The sequence below is a fragment of the Mobula hypostoma genome, chromosome 9 (assembly GCF_963921235.1).
Source record: "Mobula hypostoma chromosome 9, sMobHyp1.1, whole genome shotgun sequence".
NCBI classification, from domain to species: Eukaryota; Metazoa; Chordata; class Chondrichthyes; order Myliobatiformes; family Myliobatidae; genus Mobula; species Mobula hypostoma.
In genome coordinates this window covers 31249474-31275804 of record NC_086105.1, presented here as the reverse complement: position 1 = coordinate 31275804, position 26331 = coordinate 31249474, and the positions used below count along the sequence as shown (strand labels likewise).

General features: G+C 41.1%; 1 protein-coding gene across 1 annotated transcript in view; it reads right to left on the bottom strand.

Moving 5' to 3' along the window:
• foxm1 (forkhead box M1) overlaps positions 1–26212 on the bottom strand; it is a 30901-nt gene extending 4689 nt beyond the window's left edge. The window contains exons 1-8 of the mRNA XM_063057980.1: positions 25911–26212; positions 24141–24821; positions 13525–13670; positions 12773–12931; positions 10603–10731; positions 9655–9723; positions 8129–8186; positions 6582–6778 (exon numbers count right to left, since the gene is read on the bottom strand). Of these exons, the coding sequence (XP_062914050.1) occupies positions 6582–6778; positions 8129–8186; positions 9655–9723; positions 10603–10731; positions 12773–12931; positions 13525–13670; positions 24141–24777 (1395 nt within the window). The 5' untranslated portion in view covers positions 24778–24821; positions 25911–26212. The remainder of the gene's footprint in view (positions 1–6581; positions 6779–8128; positions 8187–9654; positions 9724–10602; positions 10732–12772; positions 12932–13524; positions 13671–24140; positions 24822–25910) is intronic.
• Between the last annotated feature and the right edge of the window lie 119 nt (positions 26213–26331).

Sequence of the window (26331 nt, the reverse complement as noted above, 5' to 3'; positions counted from 1 at the left end):
CAATGTGTGTGGTTAATGTCACCAGGAGGCAGCGTGCAACAACTGAAGATCTTTAATTCAAGAATGAGAGAACAGTGGCCAGAGAAGCCACTGCTGACTACATAGCCAAATCTAATTGATGCTCAAGCTAAGGAGCCAACTATTTGCTTTATTCTTTTACATTATATTGACAACATCAGAAACAAGCCAGAGTTTATGCTTCACGTGAGTGTCTCTCACTAACAACCTCAAACACATACTTTAGATAGGTTGTAATTACTCACTTTGATCACATTATCTTTGAAAGCCACTGTCCCACTTCTAATCTCCAGTCACTGCGAGTATTTTAATCTCCCATCTTAGATGGAACTTGATATCCTCCAGCTAGATTTCTTCATCTACTGTAGCACCAAAACTGCCATGATCAATATTGGCATCCAACATGATTGTGAAAATGATAATCTATTTCCCCTTGCCTCTAATACATTTGTAACCTTTAACTTGATTGACTACTTCATGGATCTGACTGGGAGCATAATTGCCTGGTTCCATGCACACCTTATCCACATAAACAGCAATTGCTTCCTTTTGTGAACTTGCAAAGTTAAGTCTGCTGTCCCCCAGGACCTATCCATGGCATTTTCAATTTCTCAGCAGCAGTCTTCTCCAAAAATATCCAAAACCACAATAGTTTCCATAGACATACTGAGCACAGACAGATCAACCTCACTAAAAACTCTCTCGACCACTCTATAATCTTCCTACTTATGTACCAGTACGGGATGAGCCCAAAATTTTCTTCTATTAAATACAGGAGCATGGAAGCATCGTCTTGAACAGCCACACAAACTTAACTGACTCCTTGATAGTTCCTGTTATTGTTTTATATTGAACCAGGCTATTCACAACCTGGATATCATATTTGACCCAGAGAGGAGATGCAAACTATAGACCATTTTGTCACCAAGATCAGCTATTTCAGCCTTCAAAAACCTCTTCCAAGTCTACTTCTGCATTAGCTCAGGTGTTATTCATCCTTTGCCTCTAGACTATTCCTATGCAATTCTGATTGGTTTCCCTTGCTGCCTCCACAAACAAGGTCAAATTATCCTGCCTATGATCCAATTAATACCAAGTCAAATTCATCAAATTACTTTAATCTTGTATCTCTTGGATAAGTAATACGTTAATTTTAAATTATTATTGTCTTTGATCCTTTCATGACAATGACTTGTCTATTTCTGTTTCTCCTTCAGCATTAAAAACCCTCTATTATATCTACTTGCCTCTGATTGTAGAAAGACCTTGGATTCTAATTCCCTCCCTGAAGCTCTCCACTTCTCTTCCTTTCTTTAAGATGCTTCTTAATCCTCTCTCTTGGTTCAAGGTTCTAATAATTTGCCTAACTAGCACCTGTCTGGCTCTGCTAGGCAATTTTTATTTAATGATGACCCCGCAAAGTGCCTTGGGATGCTTAGCTATATTAAAGAACAACATATTCCTTGATCTAGCTTTGACATATGATAGTAATACAAAAAGGTAATTAGTGGTAAGTTTTGAAGCAGTTTATCTTTGTCTTTTAATAGATAAAAATAGCAGTCCAGATTTTCAACTTGAATGTTGGCTGATCCTCAAAGAAATGTTGGCTTTTTTTCTACATAACTGAGCAAAAGGCTCAGAAGCATCAGCAACAACAGAAGTTTCAAATTTTTTCTCAATTATTTGCCATTTTCAGAGACCTACAAAAGTTTGTACTGTCTGATAGGAGCTGCTGCACTCCTACTGGGACTATAGCTGAGGAGTACAAACTTATAACGTAGAACAGGGACAGGGTCTTCAGTCCACAATGTTGTGCCGAACTACAAACGTAATTAAGTTAGAAACTAAACTAATCTCTTCTGCCTACACAATGTCCCCATCTTTCCTTTTTCCTCACATTCATGTGGCTACCTAGATGTCCCTGATGTATCTGCCTCTGCCACCACCCCAGGCACCCACAACTCACCGTGTAAAAATCTTGCCCCTCACATCTCCTTTAAAATTACCCCTTCACTTTAATTGCATGCCCTCCAGTATCAGACATTTCAACCCTTGTTAAAAGATATTGTCTGTCTACCCTGTATATGGCTACAGCTCTCAAATCTAATACACCTCTATCAGATCTCCACTCAGCCTCTGCTGTTCCAGAGAAAATAATCCAAGTTTATCCAACGTCTTGATATAACACATGCCCTGTAATCTGGGGAACATCCTGGTAAACCTTTTCTGCACCCTCCTCAAAGCCTCTATATCCTTCTTACAATGGGGGGTGGGGGGGCAATCAGAATGGTATATAATACTCCCGATGAAGCTTAGAGTTTTATAAAGCTGCAGCGTAACCTGCTGACTTTTGAACTCAATGCCTCAACTAATAAAGGCAAGCATGTCATATGTCTTCTTAACCACCCCACCAATCTGTGTAGTCACTTTCAAGGAGCTATGAACTTGGACCCCAAGATCCCTCTGCTCACCATCACTTAAGGATCTTGCCCTTAACAGTGTAATGTCTCTATACATTTGACCTGCCAAGGTGCAACTCTTCACATTTGGCTGAACTAAACCCCATTTGCCTTTTCTCTGCTCAAATCTGCAATTGATGTATATCCTGTTGTATTTTTTAACCATTCTTCTACACTACCCTTAACACCACCGATCTTTATATAATCTGCGAAATTACCAACCCACCCATCTATATTTTCATTCAGGTCATTTACATACATTACAAACAGCAGAGGTCCCATTACAGGTCCCAGTGCAACACCACTAATCACTGACTCCAGCTAAAACAAGTCCCTCAATCACTACCCTCTGCCTCCTACGGGCAAGCCAGTTCCAAGTCCAAATGGCAATTCACCATTGATCCCATGCATCTTAACCTTCTTGATGAGCCTCCCATGAGGAACCTTGTCTGGCACCTTACTAACATCCATGTAGACAATATCCATAGCTCTTCCTTCATCAAACATCTTTGCCAAGATACATCTTAGCCTGCACCAACGCAAGCTGATTCTCTTTAATTAGGCCATGGTTTTCCAAATTCTCATGAATCCTCTCTCTAATAATTCTCTCCAGTAACCTCCTTACCACTGACATGAGACTCACCAGTCTGTAGTTTACAGGACTATCCCTGGTTCCCTTCTTGAATGATGAAACAATATTGGCCAGTCCTCTGGGACCTTGCCTGTGGCTAGAGAGGACATGAAAATATTGATCAAGGCCCCAAACTACTACAGGGCAAGATCTGTGCCCAGGTCTATATTATCGTACCAAGAAATAACTGCCTTTCACTTTGTCTCCCCCTTATGGTAACAGTGGTTAAATGGTCGATAACCAGAGATTATAAACTAGCATACCTCAAGTCTACCCAAAAACAGCTTTTGGCTAATTTGCAGAGAACAATTGATTCAAGTTACCCTGAATGTACTTGCACTTTATAGTCAAAATTAACAAATAACTAGTTCGCCTGAAGTCTGCCCTCTGCTGAGTACCAAGATTCACTTTCCTTTTCATTTTTAAAATCAGGAAGAAATACAACACCTCCTGCTTGTTCTGTCTCATAGAATTTGAATAAATGAAGGAGAATTGCTGATTGAAACGATTCAATTGAGGTGATATAATATGGAAGTTTTAGCAAAGTATAAATCCAAAAGACTGTTTCAAGATAAAGAAGAGAACAGGGGCAAGGTCACAAAGAACCATTTTGCACAAACATGCAGCAAACACTTCAGGGTTCTCCTTTGAAGTTTGGGGTGTATGTTCTAAAAAATTATTTGAGAAGCAGATGAAATAATGGTTGGTTATGACGGCGGGTGGGGGGGAGGGGTTGGGAAAGAGATTGAACGTTATCTGTATGGTCCAAATTTCCTTACTTTCCTGCGCAATTATAACTACCTTATGGTTACAGTGAAAAGGATGGAAACGCTCGCTTTCAAGGACAATGGTGAGTTGAATGGTTGGTGTCAGAAGTTGAGGATATGTTACATAATCCAGCTAAAATCAAAAGACAAGAGAAAATCTGCAGATGCTGGAAATCAAAGTAACACTCACAAAATGCTGGAGGAACTCAGCATGCCAGGCAGCATCGATGGAAAAGAGTAAACAGTCAACGTTTTGGGCTGAGGTCCTAATGAGGGGTCAACTGTTTACTCTTTTCCATAGATGCTGCCTGGCCTGCTGTGTTCCCCCAGCATTTTGTGTGTGCCCAAGAAGAATAATGTGAGCTGCCTTAATGACTGTCGGCCGGTAGCATTCATATCTACAGTGATGAAATACTTTGAGAGGTTGGTTATGACCAGACTGAACTCCTGCCTCAGCAAGGACCTGGACCCATTGCAATTTACCTATCGCCACAACAGGCTCACGGCAGACACAATCTCAATGGCTCTCCACATGGCTTTAGACCACCTGGACAATACAAACACCTATGCCAGATGCTGTTCCTCGACTACAGCTCAGAATTTAACACCATCATTCCCACAATCCTGATTGAGAAGTTACAGAACCTGGGCCTCTGTACCTCCATCTGCAATTGGATCCTCGACTTCCTAAACGGAAGACCACAATCTGTGCAGATTGGTGATAGCATCTCCTCCTCACTGACGATCAACACTGGTGTACCTCAGGGGTGTGTGCTTAGCCCACTACTCTACTCTCTCTATACCCGTGACTGTGTGGCTAGGCACAGCTCAAATACCATCTATAAATTTGCTGATGATATAACCATTGTTGGCAGCATCTCAGATGGTGACGAGAGGGCGTACAGGAATGAGATATGCCAACTAGTGGAGTAGTGTCACAGCAACAACCTGGCACTCAACGTCAGTAAGACGAAAGAGCTGATTGTGAACTTCAGGAAGGGAAAGACAAAGGAATACATACCAATCCTCTCAGAGGGATCAGAAGTGGAGAGAGTGAGCAGTATCAAGTTCTTGGCTGTCAAGATCTCTGAGGACCTAACCTGGTCCCAACATATCAATGCAGTTATAAAAAAGGCAAGACAGTGACTATACTTTATTAGGAGTTTGAAGGGATTTGGTATGCCAACAAATACACTCAAAAACTTCTACAGATGTACCGTAGAGAGTATTCTGACAGGCTGCATCACTGTCTGATATTGGGGTGGGGTGGTGGCTACTGCACAGGACAGAAAGAAGCTGCAGAGGGTCGTAAATTTAGTCAGCTCCATCTTGGGTACCAGCCTACAAAGTACCCAGGACATCTTCAAGGAGCGGTGTCTCAGAAAGGCAGCGTCCATTATTAAGGACCTCCAGCACCCAGGGCATGCTCTTTTCTCACTGTTACCATCAGGTAGGAGGTACAGAAGCCTGAAGGCACACACTCAGTGATTCAGGAACAGCTTCTTCCCCTCTGCCATTCGATTCCTAAAAGGACATTGAACCCTTGTACACTACCTCACTTTTTAATATACTGTATATTATTTGTTTTTTGCATGACTTTTAATCATCCATATGCATATACTGTAATTGATTTACTTATTTATTTAATTTTTTTTCTTCGATATTATGTATTGCATTGAACTGCTGCTGCTCTGTTAACAAATTTCACGACACATGCCAGTTATAAACCTAGTTCTGATTCTGTATTACTAAAATCAAAAATTGCTTTCAAAACTCCAACGAGGGGGCAACGTGAGTCTGACAGCTTTTTTAGAACAGAAGGATATAATGATTATTCACTAACTAAAATAGTCATTCAAGCAAGACTCTCACCCAACAATTTTGATAATATGATTAGAACTCCTGCAAGTGTCAAATCTAAATCTCACAAAGTAGGGACGTCAGAAAATTAGTTTCACTGTCACATGAGAGTACATTTTTCAATCTGTCCAAGACCTTATGGCCAACAGTTTGACAAGGAACTATGTCAACTAGAAGTAGCTGCATACGTTCACTGCAATCAAAGCGAATACTATTCATTTGATAGTCTAACTGAAACCGATAGTACACAGAGGTGGATCTGTGTTCACATTCAATGAAGCTGTAGGCTTTCCTCTGGACACTAAACTCCTCATCAGCTTGGCACTTCACAGGAGGGTTGGGGTCCAAAGGACTATCTCTCACTAACAAGAAAGCAGTTGCTGCTACACTTTTCCACTATGAGCTTACTAATCACACACCCTGGAAATCATGGTGGACAGGCCATTATTGTAGTTTGCACACCAGGATGAAAAAGCAGAAGCCACCCTCTAATATTAGTGAGCAAGGCCAGAAACCTCCAGAGATCAAGCAATGTATCAGTCAAGGTTAGCCATTCCCAGAAGAATAATGTTCAAATGCAGTTCTAGTACAGAGGGAAATCGCTGGAATGGCCGTGAAATTACTTCTATTTTTGAGAGATGTTAGTGGTCCTGTTAGCAGGATTCATAGCTGAGAATGTAGGCCTCTACAATATAGTAAACAGCAGTGAAGGAGGAGTTGTGATCCAGTTACTGTGATTTAAAGCCACACCCATATATAGCTTGAAATGCTGACAGTTTATAACTCAAAGATGCTTCCAATGATCTCAGATTAGGAAGTGTATCAAAGGATCACAGAAAGGCTTGCCTTTGGCGCAATCCGGACACGTTTGCGTTTCCTGGCCATCTCACTGCTGGTGGTGGAGGAAGGATGCCCCTGCATTCCAGGCAGAGTTATCTGAGCCGATGACTGTAAGATTAAGGGAGAGGTGACCGGCAGCTGACTGGGCACCAGGTAGGAGTCCGTCCGAGGCAACAGGGGTTTCATTTTTCTCATATTCACATCTGTGCAAAGAAAACACTTTATGAAGCAGTTTCATTACTTTAAAGCACAACGACACATTTCCTCTTGCAATCAGTAAATAACACTGAGCTACACTGTGATGACCAAATCGGTTTAGCTGAAAGACACTGTAAAATTTAAGTAAGGACTCTCTCTATTTTGATGCTATATATACGTTGGGCCCTGCTTTACTACATTCTGTCCTACCCAAAGCTACCTCCACATTAAATACCCTCTACTCTCTGGTAGAATCCAATGCCTTATTGACATAAATCTCTCCAAAGTTTTGTCAATAAACCTTGCAAATGCTGCTTTCAATACTACAATGGTTGGCTCCTTTTGACAATTGTAGAAGGCTTCAACAGTAGTCACTTGCTATTATACAAGCAAAGATGGTGTTATTGGCCTTTTGAGATGTGGTGTTAGAATAAGTAACGAGTGGCACACAGGAGTATTCCACTATGTGTTTTCCTTCCTGGTATTTGTGCTTACTTCCTTGAAAATCAAACAAAGAGTGAACATGAAGAGGGGCATTCTCTTATACCTTGGGGGTGTAAGTGCACACACCAATGCATTACACTTTGGGTGGGACTTACATGGTGAGCGGTAGGGTACTGAGAGGTGGGGTAGAACAGAAGGATCTGGGAATACAGATCAATATTTCCTGGAAAGTGACCTCACAAATAGGGTCGTAAAGAGAGCTTTTGGCACATTGGCTTTCATAAATGTAAGCACTGAGTCCAGGAGTTCGGATGTTATGTTGAAGTTGCACAAAATGTTGGTGAGGATGAATTTGGAGTATCGTGCACAGTTCTGGTTACCCACCTATAGAAATCAATAAGATTGAAAGAGTGCAGAGAACATTTCTCTGGGGTGCCACATTAGCACAACAATATTATAGCTTGGGACATCAAAGTTCAGAGTTAAATTCCAGCATCATCTGTAAGGAGTCTGTGTGTCCATCCCGTGGAATGCGTGCGTTTCCTCTAAGTGCTCTGGTTTTCTCCCACATTCCAAAGATGTACCAGTTAGTACGTTAATTGGCCATTGTAAATTGTCCTGTGATTGGGCTAGGGTTAAATCTGGGGTTGCAGGGCGGCACAGCGAAAAGAACTGGAAGAGCCTATTCTGCGCTGAATCTCAAAGTACCCAAGTATGTATGTAAAAGAAATTCGATAAGTACATGGATGGGAAGGTTGTGGATGGCTATTGACCAGGTGCAGGTTGATGAGACTATGCAGTTTAATACTTTGGCATGGACTAGATGGGCCAAATGACCTGTTTCTGTGCTGTAATATTCTATGACTCTATAACTTTATTTCATATTCTGAAATACTTGCATTTTTACTCACCTGAGCTGACAGCTACATTACTCGTTGGTATCTCTGTGCTGCTGGATCGTTTTTGTTGCTAAAAATCAAACAAATTTAGGAAGATTAAACTGGGTACATTTTCATATTTGCATTCCATTTGTCCACACCCAAAAAGCAAGGTTTAAAATTCCCAACCATACAAAATTAAATTAACAGTAGATTGCAGATTGAAAATATATTTGTACAATACAGATGGTAAAGGCATAGATCTAGATTATTTGGATCTCCTGAAGGGCAGTATGATGAGCAATTGATGGCAAAACAACTATATCAAATGTCTTGCAATTTCAGGACTGTATGCTCAGGCACCTCGTTTCTGTGTTGCTTTTCTGAACAAGATCATGTCTTTTTCTTTGTAGTTGCCGATCCAGGTAAGACAGGCAGCAAATAGGGCAGAGATTCACCGCAGGAACCTTTATGTGTAAAATGCTAATGAAATGCAGCATCAGCTGAGCATGCTGGCATCATTCTTTCAATAAGTTAAAGTTTAGAGCAGCAAGCACTTGGAAAACTGGACTTCAAAAAAGCTTCAATTACGCACTGTGAAAAGGTAGCCTTTTCCCAATCAAAAGGTCTCATTGTACGGCATCTGGTTAACTGTTGTCATTTCATAGGCATTTAAAATGTTAAATGAACGTGTAATTAGTTTTTTGAAAAAAAAGGCTTGCAATTGCAAATGTGGTACAGCCTCTCCATACAGCATTTTCCAAAACAAACTCTTCCAATAAACTGTTATTTATATAATTATGGAGGTGGCAGAGGATTGCCTTGGCTGGTTTAGAATGAGAGTGCTTTTTAATCTTAATGTAACTTTCGAGGATACTTAATTACTTGTAATGCATGGCTGAACAGGCTGTAATGATAGTGACAGACTACAGCACATTTTTCCCCAGTGGTGGTTGAAGTACAATAATTTACTAATATCGCTGAAGGAAACCCCGTAAGCATTTTCTGTTACCTACAATTCTTGTGGATGTAGCCCAGAAGCTACATTGGCTTTCCTCTTTTCTCAGTTTTCTTCCTTTGAGCTGGCAATTATTCACAAGATTACATTTCCTGAATATCATTTGCTTTCCTGGACTTTTTAAACCCACTATTTATATTCTTCTTATTCAGTTTCTTATTTCTCCCTCATTTTTGTTCTCAATTCTTCCTCACCACCAGTCTGTATGGTCAAACTTTTGTACTGATTCAATCAACAGCCATTTGTGATTTCCAGAGTCAGAAGGCACAAGCATTAAAATGTTGTTATCTGCTTGTAAAGATCGTTAGGTGTAACTCACGTAACATTAGAACATTCAAAAAGTCTTTTACTTCTAGCGAACTAATTAATTGGCATGGATTTGCCATGGAAAAAAAAATTACAACTTAAGCTTAAAAACAACTGAAATACACGTATCATCAGCAACCACCTTCCATTTTGTGACCCAACCAGACCAGTCAGAAAAAAATAAAAATCAGCACAGTGAGGTGGCAGAATGCCACCAAGAGCTCTTGGGTCTTACTTGTTGAAAGACCAACACGGGCGCTGCTTGGATCCATTGAATCTTGTCAGTTGGGCTGAAATCCAGGGACTGTATGAAATATCAATCAAGAACGAGAAGTATTGAACATTAAAACGCATTAAAAATGCCAACATCAGACAAGCAATGCATCTTCTGCCAGCTACTGGATATTTCTTCTTACTTTGATTAAGTCACTCAACCAAACCTTCGATAAAGACCACAAATTAAATCACCATGTGCAGTAGAAATTTGCTGTTCCGGCTCTTCACTAACTAGCATGCTCCAGTAACTGGTATCTCAGGAGTGGCTGGAATCACCCAGGATGACATCAAGTTAACTAGCACAAGCAGTAAACAAGCACCTAGCACTTGCTGGATAACTGTGCTTACAGTGCATACAGCAATTTCCAAATCCTTGAGGCATCTTTAATGCCTCTCATCCAAGAATTTCCCCATCATATATTATCTAACTGTGTAATAGTCAGTTGCTTCCATTACAACTTTCACACAGAATTGCTCGTGTGATAGTAAATATGATATTTCTAAATTCAAGAGATAAAGCATAAGCACTGAAGGATAATTATGTACAAATTTGTTCAAAGGCATTGAATAATTAATATAAAACATTCATAAGTGTATATAGCCATCAGGCACTTACAAATATATATTCATCATGGCCTGGATTTTCAAATTCATTTACTGGTAATCACAAGTGCAATTTTATAAGAGGGAAAATATTAAACATCTTCATTATCTTCACAAATGCTGAGGAAAATGTCAGTCATCTGATCTTACTTACAACCTACCATCATGAAAGCCCAATCTGTCAATCCCTTGACCTTAGCAGTAAATGGAAGCTGCCTATACAGATTCATTTTTGTAATGGTCAATCAGATATCTATACAACTCATCACCGAAAAAAAAATTAAAAAGCACATTGAAAACACACCTTAACAACCTGATCCAATGTCAAAAAGCGGTTGGCTTCAGCACGAATGGTCCAGTGTGATACCTTGCCATTTTGAGACATCTGACGTATGAACATATCATGCAAAGACAGGTTGTGGCGAATAGAGTTCTGAGGAGAAAGTGAATGCTGGTCATCAGGACAATAGTTTTATAAATGAAGAATGCATTGTTCTCAGGAAATGACATGTCAGGATTGTATTTGCTGCAATAGTTCTTACGATTTGCATAATGCCCACAAGGTAATGTGGATAAATGTGAAGTTATCCACTTTGGTGGCAAAAATAGGAAAACAGATTATTATCTGAATGGTGGCCGATTAGGAAAAGGGGAGGTGCAACGAGACCTGGGTGTCATTATACACCAGTCATTGAAAGTGGGCATGCAGGTACAGCAGGCGGTGAAAAAGGCGAACGGTATGCTGGCATTTATAGCGAGAGGATTCGAGTACAGGAGCAGGGAGGTACTACTGCAGTTGTACAAGGCCTTGGTGAGACCACACCTGGAGTATTGTGTGCAGTTTTGGTCCCCTAATCTGAGGAAAGACATCCTTGCCATAGAGGGAGTACAAAGAAGGTTCACCAGATTGATTCCTGGGATGGCAGGTCTTTCATATGAAGAAAGACTGGATGAACTGGGCTTGTACTCGTTGGAATTTAGAAGATTGAGGGGGGATCTGATTGAAACGTATAAGATCCTAAAGGGATTGGACAGGCTAGATGCGGGAAGATTGTTCCCGATGTTGGGGAGGTCTAGAACGAGGGGTCACAGTTTGAGGATAGAGGGGAAGCCTTTTAGGACCGACGTTAGGAAAAACTTCTTCACACAGAGAGTGGTGAATCTGTGGAATTCTCTGCCACAGCAAACTGTTGAGGCCAGTTCATTAGCTATGTTTAAAAGGAAGTTAGATATGGCCCTTGTGGCTACAGGGGTCACGGGGTATGGAGGGAAGGCTGGGTTCTGAGTTGGATGATCAGCCATGATCATAATAAATGGCGGTGCAGGCTCGAAGGGCCGAATGGCCTACTCCTGCACCTATTTTCTATGTTTCTATGTTTCTATGTAATTAAATGTTCTAAAATGTTTTTACAAGAGCATTATTAAACAAGCTTTGACAATTGAGTTACAGAGGTAGAGGTAACATTTGGTGACAAATGTTCGGTCCACAAGATATGACAGATTTTAAAATGAGTCAAGTTAATTGGTACTTTTTAAAAAATGCGTAATAAATTTAAATTCAATATAGTTTTAACTCTATATACACAATTTACTTTAATATGATTATAATCTTGATTATAGAAGGAAAATCTCAGTTTCTCGGGGTTGTAGCATAATGATTGAAAGAAGCTTGAAATTGCAAGCATTTGATACCCAGCAGCATGCAACAGGGTAGATAGACCAAAGAAGCAAAACCAGGCATCCTCAGCAAGTCAGGCTGTTACCCAAGATAGAAACTAAGTTAATGCTTCAAGTCAATGATATTGAAATATTAATACCCTATTTCCCAATTTCTAGCATAATTTTCTTTTATACTAAATTTCAAGTAGCTGTAGAATTTTTTTGTTTTGAGATAACTTAGTTTGCATTAAATTGAGCTGGAGGTGTAATAATTGAGAAATACAAAAACCAATGGTGTCAGAAAAAAAGTATTTGGATTAGGATTGTATATATGAACTTTTCAGTACTCAAGTGCTTGTGCATCAAGTTACTTGAAAGTCCTATACCTACCAAACAGAGCACCTCTAAATGCTGAGAAGCAAAGAACATTTTCACCTTGTGCATATATACCTTAAAATGATTAACAATTGGACTTCAGTCATTTAACCCAAAATTTGTGCCTTGGTCCCATTTATTTTTCAGTATGTCTGTAGGATAAACTTAATTTGCCTTAATATTTATCAATTGCAACCTTTATCAGGTTTCTGTTCCTTGCCTGCAAATCTACTTGGGCTAAGATTTCCACCAAATTTGTGGCAAGTGAAGGATAACTATGCCTCATTTTCCTCAGCCTCCCCTCAAAAGATGCTGCAGCATTTGGTTGTCCTACTTCAAACAAGGAGTCTAAAGATTTACATCATAGTTATTGAACTTGCTTCCTCCCTCCATGGGGATGTGTTACTGATACAACCTTGGTGTCTTTCTTATCCACTTACTTTCCATCCTGGTTTGGCCACATGTTTGAAGTAGGGGAAATGATCCTCAATCCAGGTATAGATTTCTTTCAGCGTCATCCTCTTGCTCGGAGTACTATTTATAGCAAATTGAATCATTGCCATGTATGAATATGGAGGCCGCTCATGAATAGACTCTGTCTACATTAGAGGAAGAAACCATCAGAGAAAATACAGCCTTGCATGCAGGTTTATGTTCTGTTAACATATCAGGCACAAATGTTAGGTCCTTTACTTTACTGAATTACATCATTATAGATTATTCATTGGCCAGTGCAGCAAATGTAGATTGGACTTTCATTACATTGCACCAAATATAAAATGCAAGATACATTTCAAGTTGGTTACATACAGGGTAAATTTTGACTCAAGTCACTATTCTGAAAAGAAGTTCTTAGAACAACACGAAAATAAGTGTGATTGCTATAAAAATCCATTCAGCTGATCTCACCTCTTCAATCAGTATCTCCATTTCCACTAGAACTTTCTCATCTTCCACTTCACTCAACCCTGCTCCTGAACATCCCTTCTACTAAGACCTCAGCAATTCATGCCTTCCATACTTGCAAAGCCCAATTACTTTTCACACCTCACATTCTTGGCCTGGATATTAATTGCTCCTTGGAAAATTGAGAAATACTTAAACACAGAAACTTCACTAATGTTTTGAAGACAATGCTTCAGCATCTGCCGCTAACTCAAGATTTAACAAGGTTGGGAAGGGTAGTACTTACAATGGGCTCTTCTGATACAGGCTCTTTATTTTCTTTCTCTGCTTCATCTTTTACACGGCAAGCCCCAAGACCATCTGTGCTCATCTTACCTAGCCACTGAATGTTGGTCAGACTGTCGTCCAGGTGGCGCTCAGGAGCTGTGGGAGCTAAGGCAAATAAATTATCAGCAGAGTTTTCACATAAGCAGTAGTAGGCTTGCATGAGGTAGGTCACTGACTATGGTTTGTTTGGTGGTATCTTCCCTGTGCTTAACATCTGACATTGTTTTATAATGGGCTGAACTGCACTCGATACGACACATACCTTCCAGTTGCTCTCCCCATGCCAGGCACATGTACAAACTCTTGCAGACACTTGGTTCCTAAGATATCGACAGTGTTACTGCTCTAATTGTTCTGTGAATAGAAACTAGGTGATTGGCAGACGAAAGTCAGGTCTTACCCAAGCATTACTCTGAAATCCCCCGAGAGCACCTGCTAGCAAAGACCCTTTCACTATTTCCATGATCAGAACATTTAGAAAAATTAAGAGTAAATTAAAAATCTTGAAAGTTATTAAAAAAATGTACTTATAAACAATAAACTTCCATTAGTTAATTACAAACATAAATATACAAAGAAATAAATAAACTGAAAGCTGACCTAAACTCACTTTTCAAAGGAAAGTTAATGACCATATTCAAGTAAGTGGAGCACTGGAGATGCACCAGCTTTGGTTGACATGCACCAAAAGGCCTGGTTAAGTATCATGAGAATGTCTGAGAATGCCAGTGGACACAAGTGGAGTTCACAGAGAGACTGAGTACCTGACTGTTTAGATGGTTCTTAATTTCTGTACTGAATCATGCAGACTTGGCAATTAGGTATGTGCTAGTAGACACATTGCAACTAGCTGGAGGCTTTCAGCCTTCAGGTTAGTCATCTCAACAATCAGCTACAATACAAAACTATAAAACTATCATTGTGGAGTTGAACTCAAATTCTGAGGTAAGCATTAAAGTGACAGGCGAGCATTAGTAGTATTTATTGCCCATATCAAATCGTCTGTAAGGTAATGATAGGCTGCTTTAATCTGTTGCATTTCTTGTGCTGACAGAGTCCACAACAGTGCTGTTGTGTGATTTTCACAGAGTAATGAATGGCAGGGGTGGAAGGTTGGAGATATGTCTCTATCAAAGGAGGTATGAGGCGCTCCTTTCCTCTGCTAGCCTGTAGCTCACCCTTGGGCAATGTGTAGCACCTGCTTAGCCCTCCCGATCAGGGTCATAGGCGCAGGTGGTGGATGGTCATGTGAGCAGCTGGTGTGTATCACAAGTCTTGATTATGTCACCACAGACGCTAGGCAATCTCTGATGAGGATTGATAATGGCTGGGGTCACCCATCTTGTAAAAAACGCTGCCCAGAGGAAGGCAATCGCAAACCACTTTTTGTAAGAATAATCATGGTCATTATGGAAGACCATGATTGTCCATGTCATACGAAATGGCACATAATGACGATGATGAATGAATGGCAAGATAATTCCCAATCAGGATGGCATAATTGGGAAGAGGAATTTGTAGATCGTGGCATTTCCATGTGCCTTTTGCCTAAATTATGAGTTCTGTTTAAAGAATATGCTACCCAAAGTCTTGCTGATTTGCTGTGGTGCTTTACACAAGTAGTACAGAATGTAGCCACAAAGCTTTTGTGTGGAGAGAGTGAATGCTTAAGGCAGTGGGTGAAGTATGATGGGCTGCTTCATCCTCAATGGAGTCAAGCTTCCTGAATACTATCTGAGTTTCATTTACCTGTGCTAGTAAACAGCATTATTTCTTCCTTGCAAGCAGAGAGAGGCTTTAGGGAATCACAAGATGAGTAACTCATCATAAAGTCGACAATATCTCACTCAGAAATACTTATGTAGTTGGTTCTGTTATCTTCTGGAAATCCTCAGGATATGAGGCACGGTGGGGAATTTGGCAAAGCCATCGTAAGTCACAGGAAAATGGAGATGTTACTATCTGGCACGGTTGTTATTTAGTAATTATAAACCAAGTATATTGTACTCTCTTCTCTACACCGAGTGCAAACTGTATTTTCCTCAGTAGTTACTAATGGAAATGATCAAAAACCCTTTTATAATAAAGGGAGGGCCACTGATTAAGCAGTTGAAAATGAATGGGGCTGAAAATAGAACCAAAGATTTTTTAACAAAAAAAAAACGAAGATAAAGTAGAAAATTCCACTATATCCAGAACTAATGGGGTATAATGATTCTTTATGGGAACACAATTATAACTAAATTAAATATAAAGAAAAATTATCCTGTCATCAAGATAGCTTTCCTACAGTTACTGTGTCAACTAAAATAGCCCTAAAAATAGCTTTCCCATGAACAAATGTATCATAGAGGACGACAGCTTAGAAACAGGCCCTTCATCTCGTCTAGTCTGTGCCAATCATTCTGCCTTGTCCCATTGAACCACACCTGGACTGTAGCCCTCATACCCCTCACATTCATGTACTTATCCAATCTTCTCTTAAATGTTGAAATCTAATCCTCATTATCTAAAGACCACAAGACATAGGAGCAGAATTAGGCCATTCAGCCCAATGAGTCTGCTCCGCCATTCCAGCATGGCTGATCCCGGATCCCACTCAACCCCATACACCTGCCTTCTCGCTATATCCTTCGATGCCTTGACCAATCAAGAAACAATCAAATTTTGCCTTAAATATACCCATGGACTTGGCCTTCACCACAGTCTGTGGCAGAGCATTCCACAGATTTACTACTCTCTGGCTAAAAGAAAATTCTTCCTTACCTCTGCTCTAAAGAGTCGTCCTTCAATTTTGAGTCTCTGCCCTCTAGTTCTGGATACTCTCACTATAGGAAACATCCTCTCCATATCCACCCAATCTAGTCCTTCCAACAATCGATAGGTTTCAATGAGATTCCCCCCCCCACCCCCCACCGCATCCTTCTAAGTTCCAGTGAGTACATGCCCAAAGCTGCCAAACTGTCCTCATATGTTAACCTTTTCATTCCTGGAATCATCCTTGTGAACCTCCTCTGGACTCTCTCCAATGACAACACATCCCTTCTAAGATATGGGCCCAAAACTATTGACAATACTCCAAGTGTGGCCTGGTGTCTTATAAAGGTTCAGCATTATCCCTTTGCTTTTATAGTCTACTCCCCTTGAAATAAATGCCAACGTTACATTTGCCTTCTTTACCACAGACTTAACTTGTAAATTAGCCTTCTGGAGTCTTGTGCGAGGACTCCCAAGTCCCTCTGCACCTTTGATGTTTGAACCTTTTCCCCATGTAGATAATAGTCCACATTATTGTTTCTTTTACCAAAATGCATTATCATACATTTCCCAACACTGTATTCCATCTGCCACTTCTTTACCCATTCTTCCAATTTGTCAAAGTCCTCAACACTACATACCCCTCCACCTACCTTCGTATCATCCACAAACTTTGCCACAAAGCCATCAAATCCATTACCTAAATCATTGACAAACAATGTGAACAGCAGCAGTCCCAAAACTCATCCCCGAGGAACTGGCAGCGAACCAGACAAGGCCCCATTTTATTCCCACTTGCTGCCTCTTGCCTGTCAGCCATTCCACTACCCATGCCAGTACCTTTCCTGTAACGCCATAGGATTTCATCTTGTTAAGCAGCCTCATGTGTGGCACCTTATCAAACGCATCCACCACTTCCAATGGCAACTCGTTCCACACATGCTCTACTTTCCGAGTGGATAAGTTCCCCTTCATGTTTCCTTAAACATTTCTACACCCTTAACCTTTGACCTCTAATTCTAGCTTCACCCACCCTCAGTGAAAAAAGCCTGCTTGAATTGACTCTATCTCATAATGTTATATACCTCTATCCAGGATTCAAAGTACATTTACTATCAAAGTATGTATGCAGTATGCAACCCTGAGATTCGTCTTACTGCAGATGGCCACAAAAAAAAGTCACGTAATCCTTTCAAAGAAAATGTCAAACACCAGATGTGCAAAAAAAAGAACAAATCGCACAAATGGCAAAATAGAGTGAATACGCACAGAATATTAAACATCAAACCAGAGTCTTTGGAACTGCCTAGGAATGTTCAGTTCAATGTAGCACTGTGTTGTTCGTTAACTGCAGAGTCAGTCCACCCTGATCAAAATTACGCAAAATAGCAATTAAAAAAAAAGCAGTAACCAGAAACAAAAATAACACGTGAACTGCAGAGTCCTCTCAAAGCAAGTCCCATCCATAACCCGCACCGATCAAACCTTGCCCAACAGCCAAGACTCCTGCACCTTCCTCCCGCAGCAGCGAGCTAGAGGGAGAGGGAAACTGGTCAAACACAGGCAGGCAGAGCTGAACACCCGCTCCCCTTCCACTCTCGTCCTCGTTGATTTCAATCTTGCTCAAAGCTTCAAATCAGTGAGTTGCTCAAGAATTGGAGCTGTTCAGAGGTTTGTGCTCTGCCGTTTGGCACACTCCATTCTCAACCTCGCCAAATTCCCTCTCAGACAGCAAAAGTGCCAGATTGCTCACTCGGTACTTTACATTATCAAAATGTAAATTACAAGCTCCAAATGTACACACATCAGTAGTAGAAGTACATTTAAAAGAATGAGAAGTAGTAGTTTTGTGAACTTTCTGTAGACATTGCCATTAGTCGCATTGGTTGCTGTCACCATATTGCCATATCAAATCTCCCCCACTGACCTATATGCTCCGTAGAATTTATTCAACCTTTCCCTATAACTCAGATCCTCAAGTTCCAGCAGCATTCTCTATATTCTTTCAATTTTATTATATTGTATATTTCCTGTAGGTCGGTAACTAGAAACTCCAAATTTGGCCTCATCAAATTCTTATACAATTTCAACATAACATCCCAACTCTTGTACTCAATATTCTGATGTATGAAAGCCAAATGTGCCAAATCTCTCTTTACAACTCTATCTACTTGGGCACCACAAGGAACTATGGATCTGTATTCCCAGATACCCCTGTTCTACAGCACTCCTCAGTGCCCTACCATACACTGCAAGTCCTACCCTGATTTGTCCTCCCAAAGTGCAATAATTCACAATTGTCTGTATTAAATTCCATCTGCCATTTTTAGCCAATTTTTCCAGTAGGTCCAGATCCTGCTGCCAACTGTTCATGAAACCCCTAATCTTGGTGTTGTCCACAAATTTACTGATCCAATTTACCATCATTTCAGATCTCTCCTAGTTCCAGCACTTAAGTGCCATTACGAAGAAAGCACCGCAGCACCTCTACTTTCTTAGAAGTTTACAAGAACTTTGATAAACTTCTACAGAAGTGTGGTGGAGAGTATATTGATGGTTGCCTCAGCCTTGAATGGAAAAGCCTACAAAAGTACTGGATATGGCCCAGTCCATCACAGGAAAAGCCCTCCCCACCATTGAGCATGTCTACATGGAGTGCAGTCACAGGAAAGCAGCACCCATCATCAAGGACACCCAACATCCAGCCATGCTCTCTTCTCAGTACCGCCATCAGGAAGAAGTATATCAACAATCTGGATGACAAAGACAAGCAATAACGGACTCAGCACCAGTCGTTGTGGCACACCAGTTAGTCACAGCGTCTGTTTAGAGAGGCAACCACTCTATGGCTTCTCTTGTGAAACCAATGTTGAATCCAATTTACTATCTCATCCTGAAAGTCAAGCAACTGAACCTTGTTGACCAAGTTCTCACACAGGTCTTTGTCAGAGGCCTCGCTAAAGTCCACGTAGGCAATGTCCACCGCCTTTCCTTCATCAGGTTTCCTGGTAACCTCCTCAAAAAAAACTCTGTAAAACTGGCTAGACATGACTACCATGCACAAAGCCATGTTGACTACCCCTAATCAGGCCCCGCCTATCCAAAATGCTTATGTGATGCTCTGGTTAAGATTTTTACTGCTTTGCTGTAGGTATTTCATTTTAGCAGTTCTGTAAGAGCAGTCTGTTCTGCTTTCAGCTTGTTTGGGTTTGAGCTGAGGCAAGGGTTTTGTTGTTCAACTTAGGAATGTGGTGTCAGCCAATCAGGATGGCAGAATTGGGAAAATGTTCTAGAGAACACTCGATAGAGGGGTCTTTGTTGGTGGGAGCTGGGGAAGACAGGAAGGAAAACAGCTGAGGATGTCCTCCTGTTGCACACGGTGTCTTGTGCAGATGAATGGTTTCAAGGAGGAAGGACCAATATTCCTGTGGGAGAGCCCATTTGTTCAAGATGGATTTTGAGTGATATTTGGAAGGTGCAGTATATACATCGAAAACAACAGTGTCTGGAAGTTTTGAGCCTCACCGTGCACATGTGACTGTTTAAGTACAATGAGACCTTTTTGTTTTTCTCCCCTCCTTTTTCCTTTAATAACTGATTGCTTAAGTTAACATTCTTAAATATACTTCTTTATAATTGTATGCAGCGTACGATCTGTTATTTCTTGCCGACGGCTATTGCTGGGGCAGTAACTCACACAGCATTTACACAAACCGGTGTTTGGGTGGGCGAGACATCCCAACCTCACAGATTTAGCGGGACCAAAGTTGTATACACCCAACAAAGTCCGAGAAAGATGGGTATCTTGTCGCAGAGTCCAGGGGTTCATTAGTGAGCGGTGACTGAGCCACATTTCCAGAGATGCCCAGTAAAAAGGGGTTTCACTTATCTTGTTGGTTAGAATACCTTCCAACAATTTATCTACTACTGACTTTCGACTCACCAACATAATTTCCCAGCTTATTCTTAGAGCCTTTCTTGAACAAAAATTGCTTCCCTTCAGTCCCATGGCACTTCAGCTAGTGGCCAAGGACATTTTAAGTACCTCTCAAAGGGTCTCTACATTTCTGCACTCTCCTCCGTCAAAGTCCAATAAACACCTTGCCAAACCGTAGGGACTTATCCACCCTAATGTGCCTCAAGACAGCAAGCACCTCCTCTCCTGTAATCCATACATGATACACAACTTCACTACAGTTCTGCCTCAGTAATATGAACTGTGTCTGTCTCCTGAGTATATGCAGATGGAAAAATTCATTTAAGATCTGCTTCATCTCATTCCATCTCTATCCTCTTTCATTACAAGAAATGGTAACCGCAAGGATGTTTAGCTGGTTGGAAAGATACAATAAGAACATGAGAAGGGACTGGTTGCCCCATGGATGGGCCTCATTTATTCATTTCTGGAATCTTGGCATCGTGGACAAGGCTACCATTTTTTGACTATCTTTAGTTACTTCTGAGAAGTTGGTGATGAGCTTCCCACTTGGTGTGGAGTGCTGTAGGAAATGGTCATAGTGCTGTTGCACAGAAAGCTCCAGAACTGAGATCCAGCAACAAAGAAGGAATAACAATACATGTCAAAAATAAGGATTTTGTGTATCTTGGGGGGGACCCACTGATGTGCTTAAGCTGCTTCAAGGCTGTAGGAATCTGCGGGGATAGTACATTGTCTCTGGTCCTTGCGTTCTTTCAGTACACATGCACTTAGTTATCTCACAAGATCAAGAATTAGTAATGGTAATGTCACTGAGCATCAAATGAAGCCAAATAAAACTGTACATCTCTTTATCACACACACACACACAAATGGTCCTTCAACTTGTGTGGCATGGTGAGATGTAGACGGTTGCCATGTAAGTTTTTTTTGGGTGCTTTGTGTTGGTGGAAATAGGAGCAGGGAAGGAAAAAAGGATACAAGATCTAGCTGACATGTGCAAACTCTTAAAGACTATGAATATTCTGTAGTGAGGATATCCCGAGCAGCCAGATGTATTGCTCCTTTCATTCCCTGCATACTTCTTACAAGGGAATCACAGTCTCAGGTTACAAGATATAATAACAGTATAGCAATGAGAATAGGAGATACTTCATCATACAAGTTTACAACTTGTATACTCATAGACATCAAGAGATACGAGGTCAGTGTGGGAATATGGCGTTTTGATAGAATGTACAGGTAGGCAGAGCAGACTCAAAGAACTGAATGGCCTAAACCTGTTACTACTCGTCATCCAAAAGGTTCTCACCCCAGCCTTTGACCTGAAACCTCATTGTTAAACAATGCTGTACACAGCATGTTAGACCAACACCATTTTTGAGAACTTGATAGGTAAATGTTGAAAGGTGCCTCCATATCTGCCCTTGTACTGAAGTACACCTTTGGCATAACTACAAGAAAGCACAGTCCTACTCCTTCCTCACAGGTTGTGACTGTGTGGCTAGGCAGAGCTCAAACGTCATATACAAATTTGCTGATTATACAATCATTGTTGGCAGGATCTTAAATGGAGATATGAGGACATACAGGAGCGAGATATACCTGCTAGTTGAGTGGTGTCGCAGCAACAACCTCACACTCAACATCAGTAAGACCAAGGAGCTTCAGAAAGGGTAAGACGAGGGAACACGAACCAATCCTCAGAGGGATCAGAAGTGGAGAGAGAGCGAGCAAATTCAAATTCTTGAGTGTCAAGGTCTCTGAGGATCTCACCTGTCCCAACATATTGATGCAGCTATAAAGAAGGCAAGATAGTGACTATATTTCATTAGTTTGAGGCAATTTGGTCTGTCACCTAAAACACTCTAAAACCTCTACAGATGTACCATGGAGAGCATTCTGACAGACTGCATCACTGTTTGGCATGTGGGGGGAGGTTACTGCACAAAAGCTACAGAAAGATGTAAAATTAGTCAGCTCCATCTTGGATCCTAGACATCTTCATGGAGCGGTGCCTCAGAAAGGTAGCGTCCATTACTAAGGATGCTCATCGCCCTGGACATGGCCTCTTCTCATTGCTACCATCAGGAAGAAGGTATGGAAGCCTGAAGGCACACACTCAGTGATTCAAGAGCAGCTTCTTCCCCTCTGCCATCTGGACATCAAACCCATGAACACTACTTCACTTTTTATTATTATTATTTGTTTTTGCACTATTTTTAATTTAACTATTTAATATACATATATATATTCTTACTGTAATTGTTTTTTCTATACTTATCATGGTACTGCTGCTGTTACGTAAACGGATTTCGCAACAGACACCAGTGATATTAAATCTGATTGTGATATTCTTGGGCCTCATCCCGCAGACATATTATCAACCCATTTTTTTTCCAAACTAGTATTCCCATGTCTCGAGACTGTTTTTGAGATGTGAAGGGTTTGGAGGAGATTGAATTCTACCAGATGCAGCTGCTCAGGATCGCGACCACACTTGCAGAGAAACCATCTTATGGCTATTGGCTAGCTTTACAATTAAGTGGCGGCCCTTGTTAGTAGGTGATCAGTAAGTGGTTTGATTAACACAAATGTAGTCAATGAAACACTGAACCCAGGCAAAGCAGGCCATTCTTAAGCACCTATTCATTTTTAGTCTTATTCTGATTAGTCTGATGTGCTGAAAATGGAAATTGTTCAAAGGACGATAATGGAAATGATTCCGGGTTTAAATAGCTTGTCATATGAAGAGTGTTTGATGGCTCTGGGCCTGTATTCACTGGAATTCAGAAGAATGAGGGGTGACCTCATTGAAACCTATCAAATGATGAAAGGGCTTGATAGAGTGGATGTGGAGAGATGCTTCCTATGATGGGAGAGTCTAAGACCAGAGGACACAGCCTCAGAATAGAGGGGCGTCCTTTTAGAACAGAGATGAGGAAGAATTTCTTTAGTCAGCGAGTGGTGAATCTGTGGAATTAATTGCCACAGGCAGCTGTGGAGGCCTTGGTCAGGGCATGAAGGGATACGGGGAGAAAGCAGGAGATTGGGGCAGAGGGGAAAATCGGTCAACCATGATGAGATGGCAGAGCAGACACAATGGGCCAAATTGCCTAATTCTGCTCCTATATCTTATAGTCTTATCAATGCAAAGCTCGAGATGGGACTAAAACTTGGAAGTGTACGAATTGGGAGAAGGCTACCCATGGCAGATGAAATTTAACACAGAAGAATGACAAATGCAAACTGTAAAAATAAAGAAAGTGAATAATTTATAAGATCATAAAAAATAGGAGAAGGATGAGGCCACATGGTCCATCGAGTCTGTTCAGCATTTCATCATGTCTGAGTTATTGTCCTTCTTAACACTATTCTCCTTGTAACCTTTGACACATTTAGTAATCAAGAAATTAACAATCTCCACTTTAAGTATATCTAAAGACTTGGTTCCACAGCCACCTGTGGCAATGAATTTCAGAGATTTCTCTTGCATGGAAATTTACATTATCTATACATTATATCCTGTGAATGTAGCGAATGTGGCTTTAAATTGACCTGGTTCTACTTTTCAGAGAGCTGTTGTCAAAACATCACAAGTGCTCCTGTAATTATGTTCCACAGTATTGTGCACAGCAGTTAGTGCAGCTGTTTCAAGCTCCAGACACACAGGCTTGATCCTGACCTTAGGCACCGTCTATGTGCAGCTAACACATTCTCCTCTTCACTACATAGATTGTCAGAGATAACGGTTGGTAGATGATTGCACATAGTATTTAATCTGAGAAAGAACCTTGCTGATTAGTATTTAATTATCCAGATAATGTATTGTCAGTTAACCTCTGTCAGGTATAATAATAACACAAAGGAATGTTTCTTACCTGTATCAGTGTCTCGATCATACAAAGCTGACAGCACCAGTGTTTCAGGGATGTTGGAGCACATCTCCTCCTTTTTGATGCTGATACTGTTTGCAGCGTCCAGTAATGTCACTTTCCCATCAGAAACAGTAGCTTTCATGTTAGATTCTTCATGGAACTCCAGAGATTTTTGTCTGCTTTCTAACAGATTAGGAAAACCATCCTGGGCCGAGGAGGAATTATTACTTCCCAAAAGCGGACTTTGGTGAGAAGTTGCATTACTACTTAAAAGTATAAATTTCTTGGGACCATCACTGCCACTTTCTTTTCCCTTTGCAGTGAGTGCTGCTATGATGCTTTGAAGATCAGCATTTCTTGGAATTAACACGACTTGAGTGTTGGGAATGGATGGATGGTTTACAATACGAATCCCTTCTGGAAATTTTTGAATGTCACTGGCTGTGTTTTTTGGTGATGTTTCCAAAACATCTTTACTTGGGCAGGCACTAGCTGCATCAAAATCTCCAGCCATAGATTCGCATTTGCTTCCAGGATTTTTTTCTTCAGCAGCATTGTCCTTTGTATCCACAGGGTTACTGAAGGTCAGGGGACGTTTCCTCCGTTTCAGAATCAAGGGCCTCCTGGGACTGGCCTTCATTCTTAGTGCAGCAGGAGCTCATTCAGTAATGTACAAGGATGTGCCTGCAACATTATGTTTAGAAATTCTCACTTAATCAAAAATAAAGGTAACAAATAATAGACCAAATACGACCCATAGTACATTAAGTATACAATTAAATATACATGCTAATGAATGAAAAGTACATTAAGTACTTAGACAAGAAAATAACAATACCAAAGGTGATTGGGATCAGATGTCCATCCGAAAGTTTTGAAGGAAATAGCTGAGACAACTGCGGATGCCATAGTCTTTAACCATGAGATTTGATTTTGGGACTACTCTTTTAAAGTGTAGAATGGGTAATCAGGGAATTGTTGCGTGAAAGTATAGTAAGATCTATTATTATGAATAGAATGACTGGAAATCTTCAGTTGATTACAGTCAACTTGGAATTCAGATTTTTATTTCGGAAAGGTGACGAAACTAGTCTAGAGGCGTTTTATTAGTCCCTATAAGTTAAGATCGCAATGCGCGATTTGTTAGGGCCAAACAAGTATTTAAAAATGGGAGGGAGGATTTTGAAATTGACAACTGAGCGAATGGAAGAAAGCAGAGTTCAGAAAACGGAAATGGGTGATTACGCTCTTTTTGACAGACATTAGAGGGAATCACGGGGTCTGCTCAGTTCCTAGTAAAATATTCTACAACGTCCCAATCCAGTAAATGTGCCGCTATCATTAGCGACCCCAAGAAACTAAAACTACGCGTGTAGTTTTGCATGAGGTAGCATTTGAACTGAACTTGAGAGACACCAGCAAAACCTGCCGCAGGAACTGAGCACACCTGAGTAAAGGAATTGTCGACGTCTCCGGTCGAAATCCAGCATCAGGACTAATATTGATCGATCCGCTCGGTTCCTTTGACAGATTGCCTGCTGAACTGGACTTCAGTCAGGAACGTGTCCATTTCAGGTGGACTACAGATTTTAATAAAGTTTACTAACACGGCAGCCTGCACCAGCACAACCCGTGAACACCAAGAGTGGGCTGGAAGATCGCTGCGGAAACAGCAGAGGGGAGACTCTGGAACTCTGGGCAGTTTTACACCGAGGCCTGCGGTGGGTCGAATACAGGCCAGATGTCGATATCGAGCCTGCTCTCTGCGCTCACCTGCATATTAGCGAGTCCAGCGAAGTGCGTCGACCTCGACCCTGTCTTAGTTTACGATCTGGGGCATTCCGGGGACGGCGATGGCAAAGTCCCAGCCGGACTGTGCTGTGCGGGTTCCCGCTGGGTCGATGTCCTGACCTCCGGTGCTATTTAGTTGCCCGACCTCTGCGGGTTATTGCTTCGGTTTGATCGGGCCACTCCCAGAGTCTGGGTCGCCACCCTAACCAGGTCTGCTCCTTCGCCCCAGCCTGTGCGTGGTCGCTGCTTCCAGGCCGCCGAATCGCCTCTGGGTTTCTTGTAACACTTTGTCAGCAGTTAGATATTATTTGAATTTCCAGCGTTCTATCAGCGCGGACCAATGAAATGGCACTTTGGAGGTCAGGTGGGATGCAAACGGCGAATGGGGAAGCTAAAGCGTCTG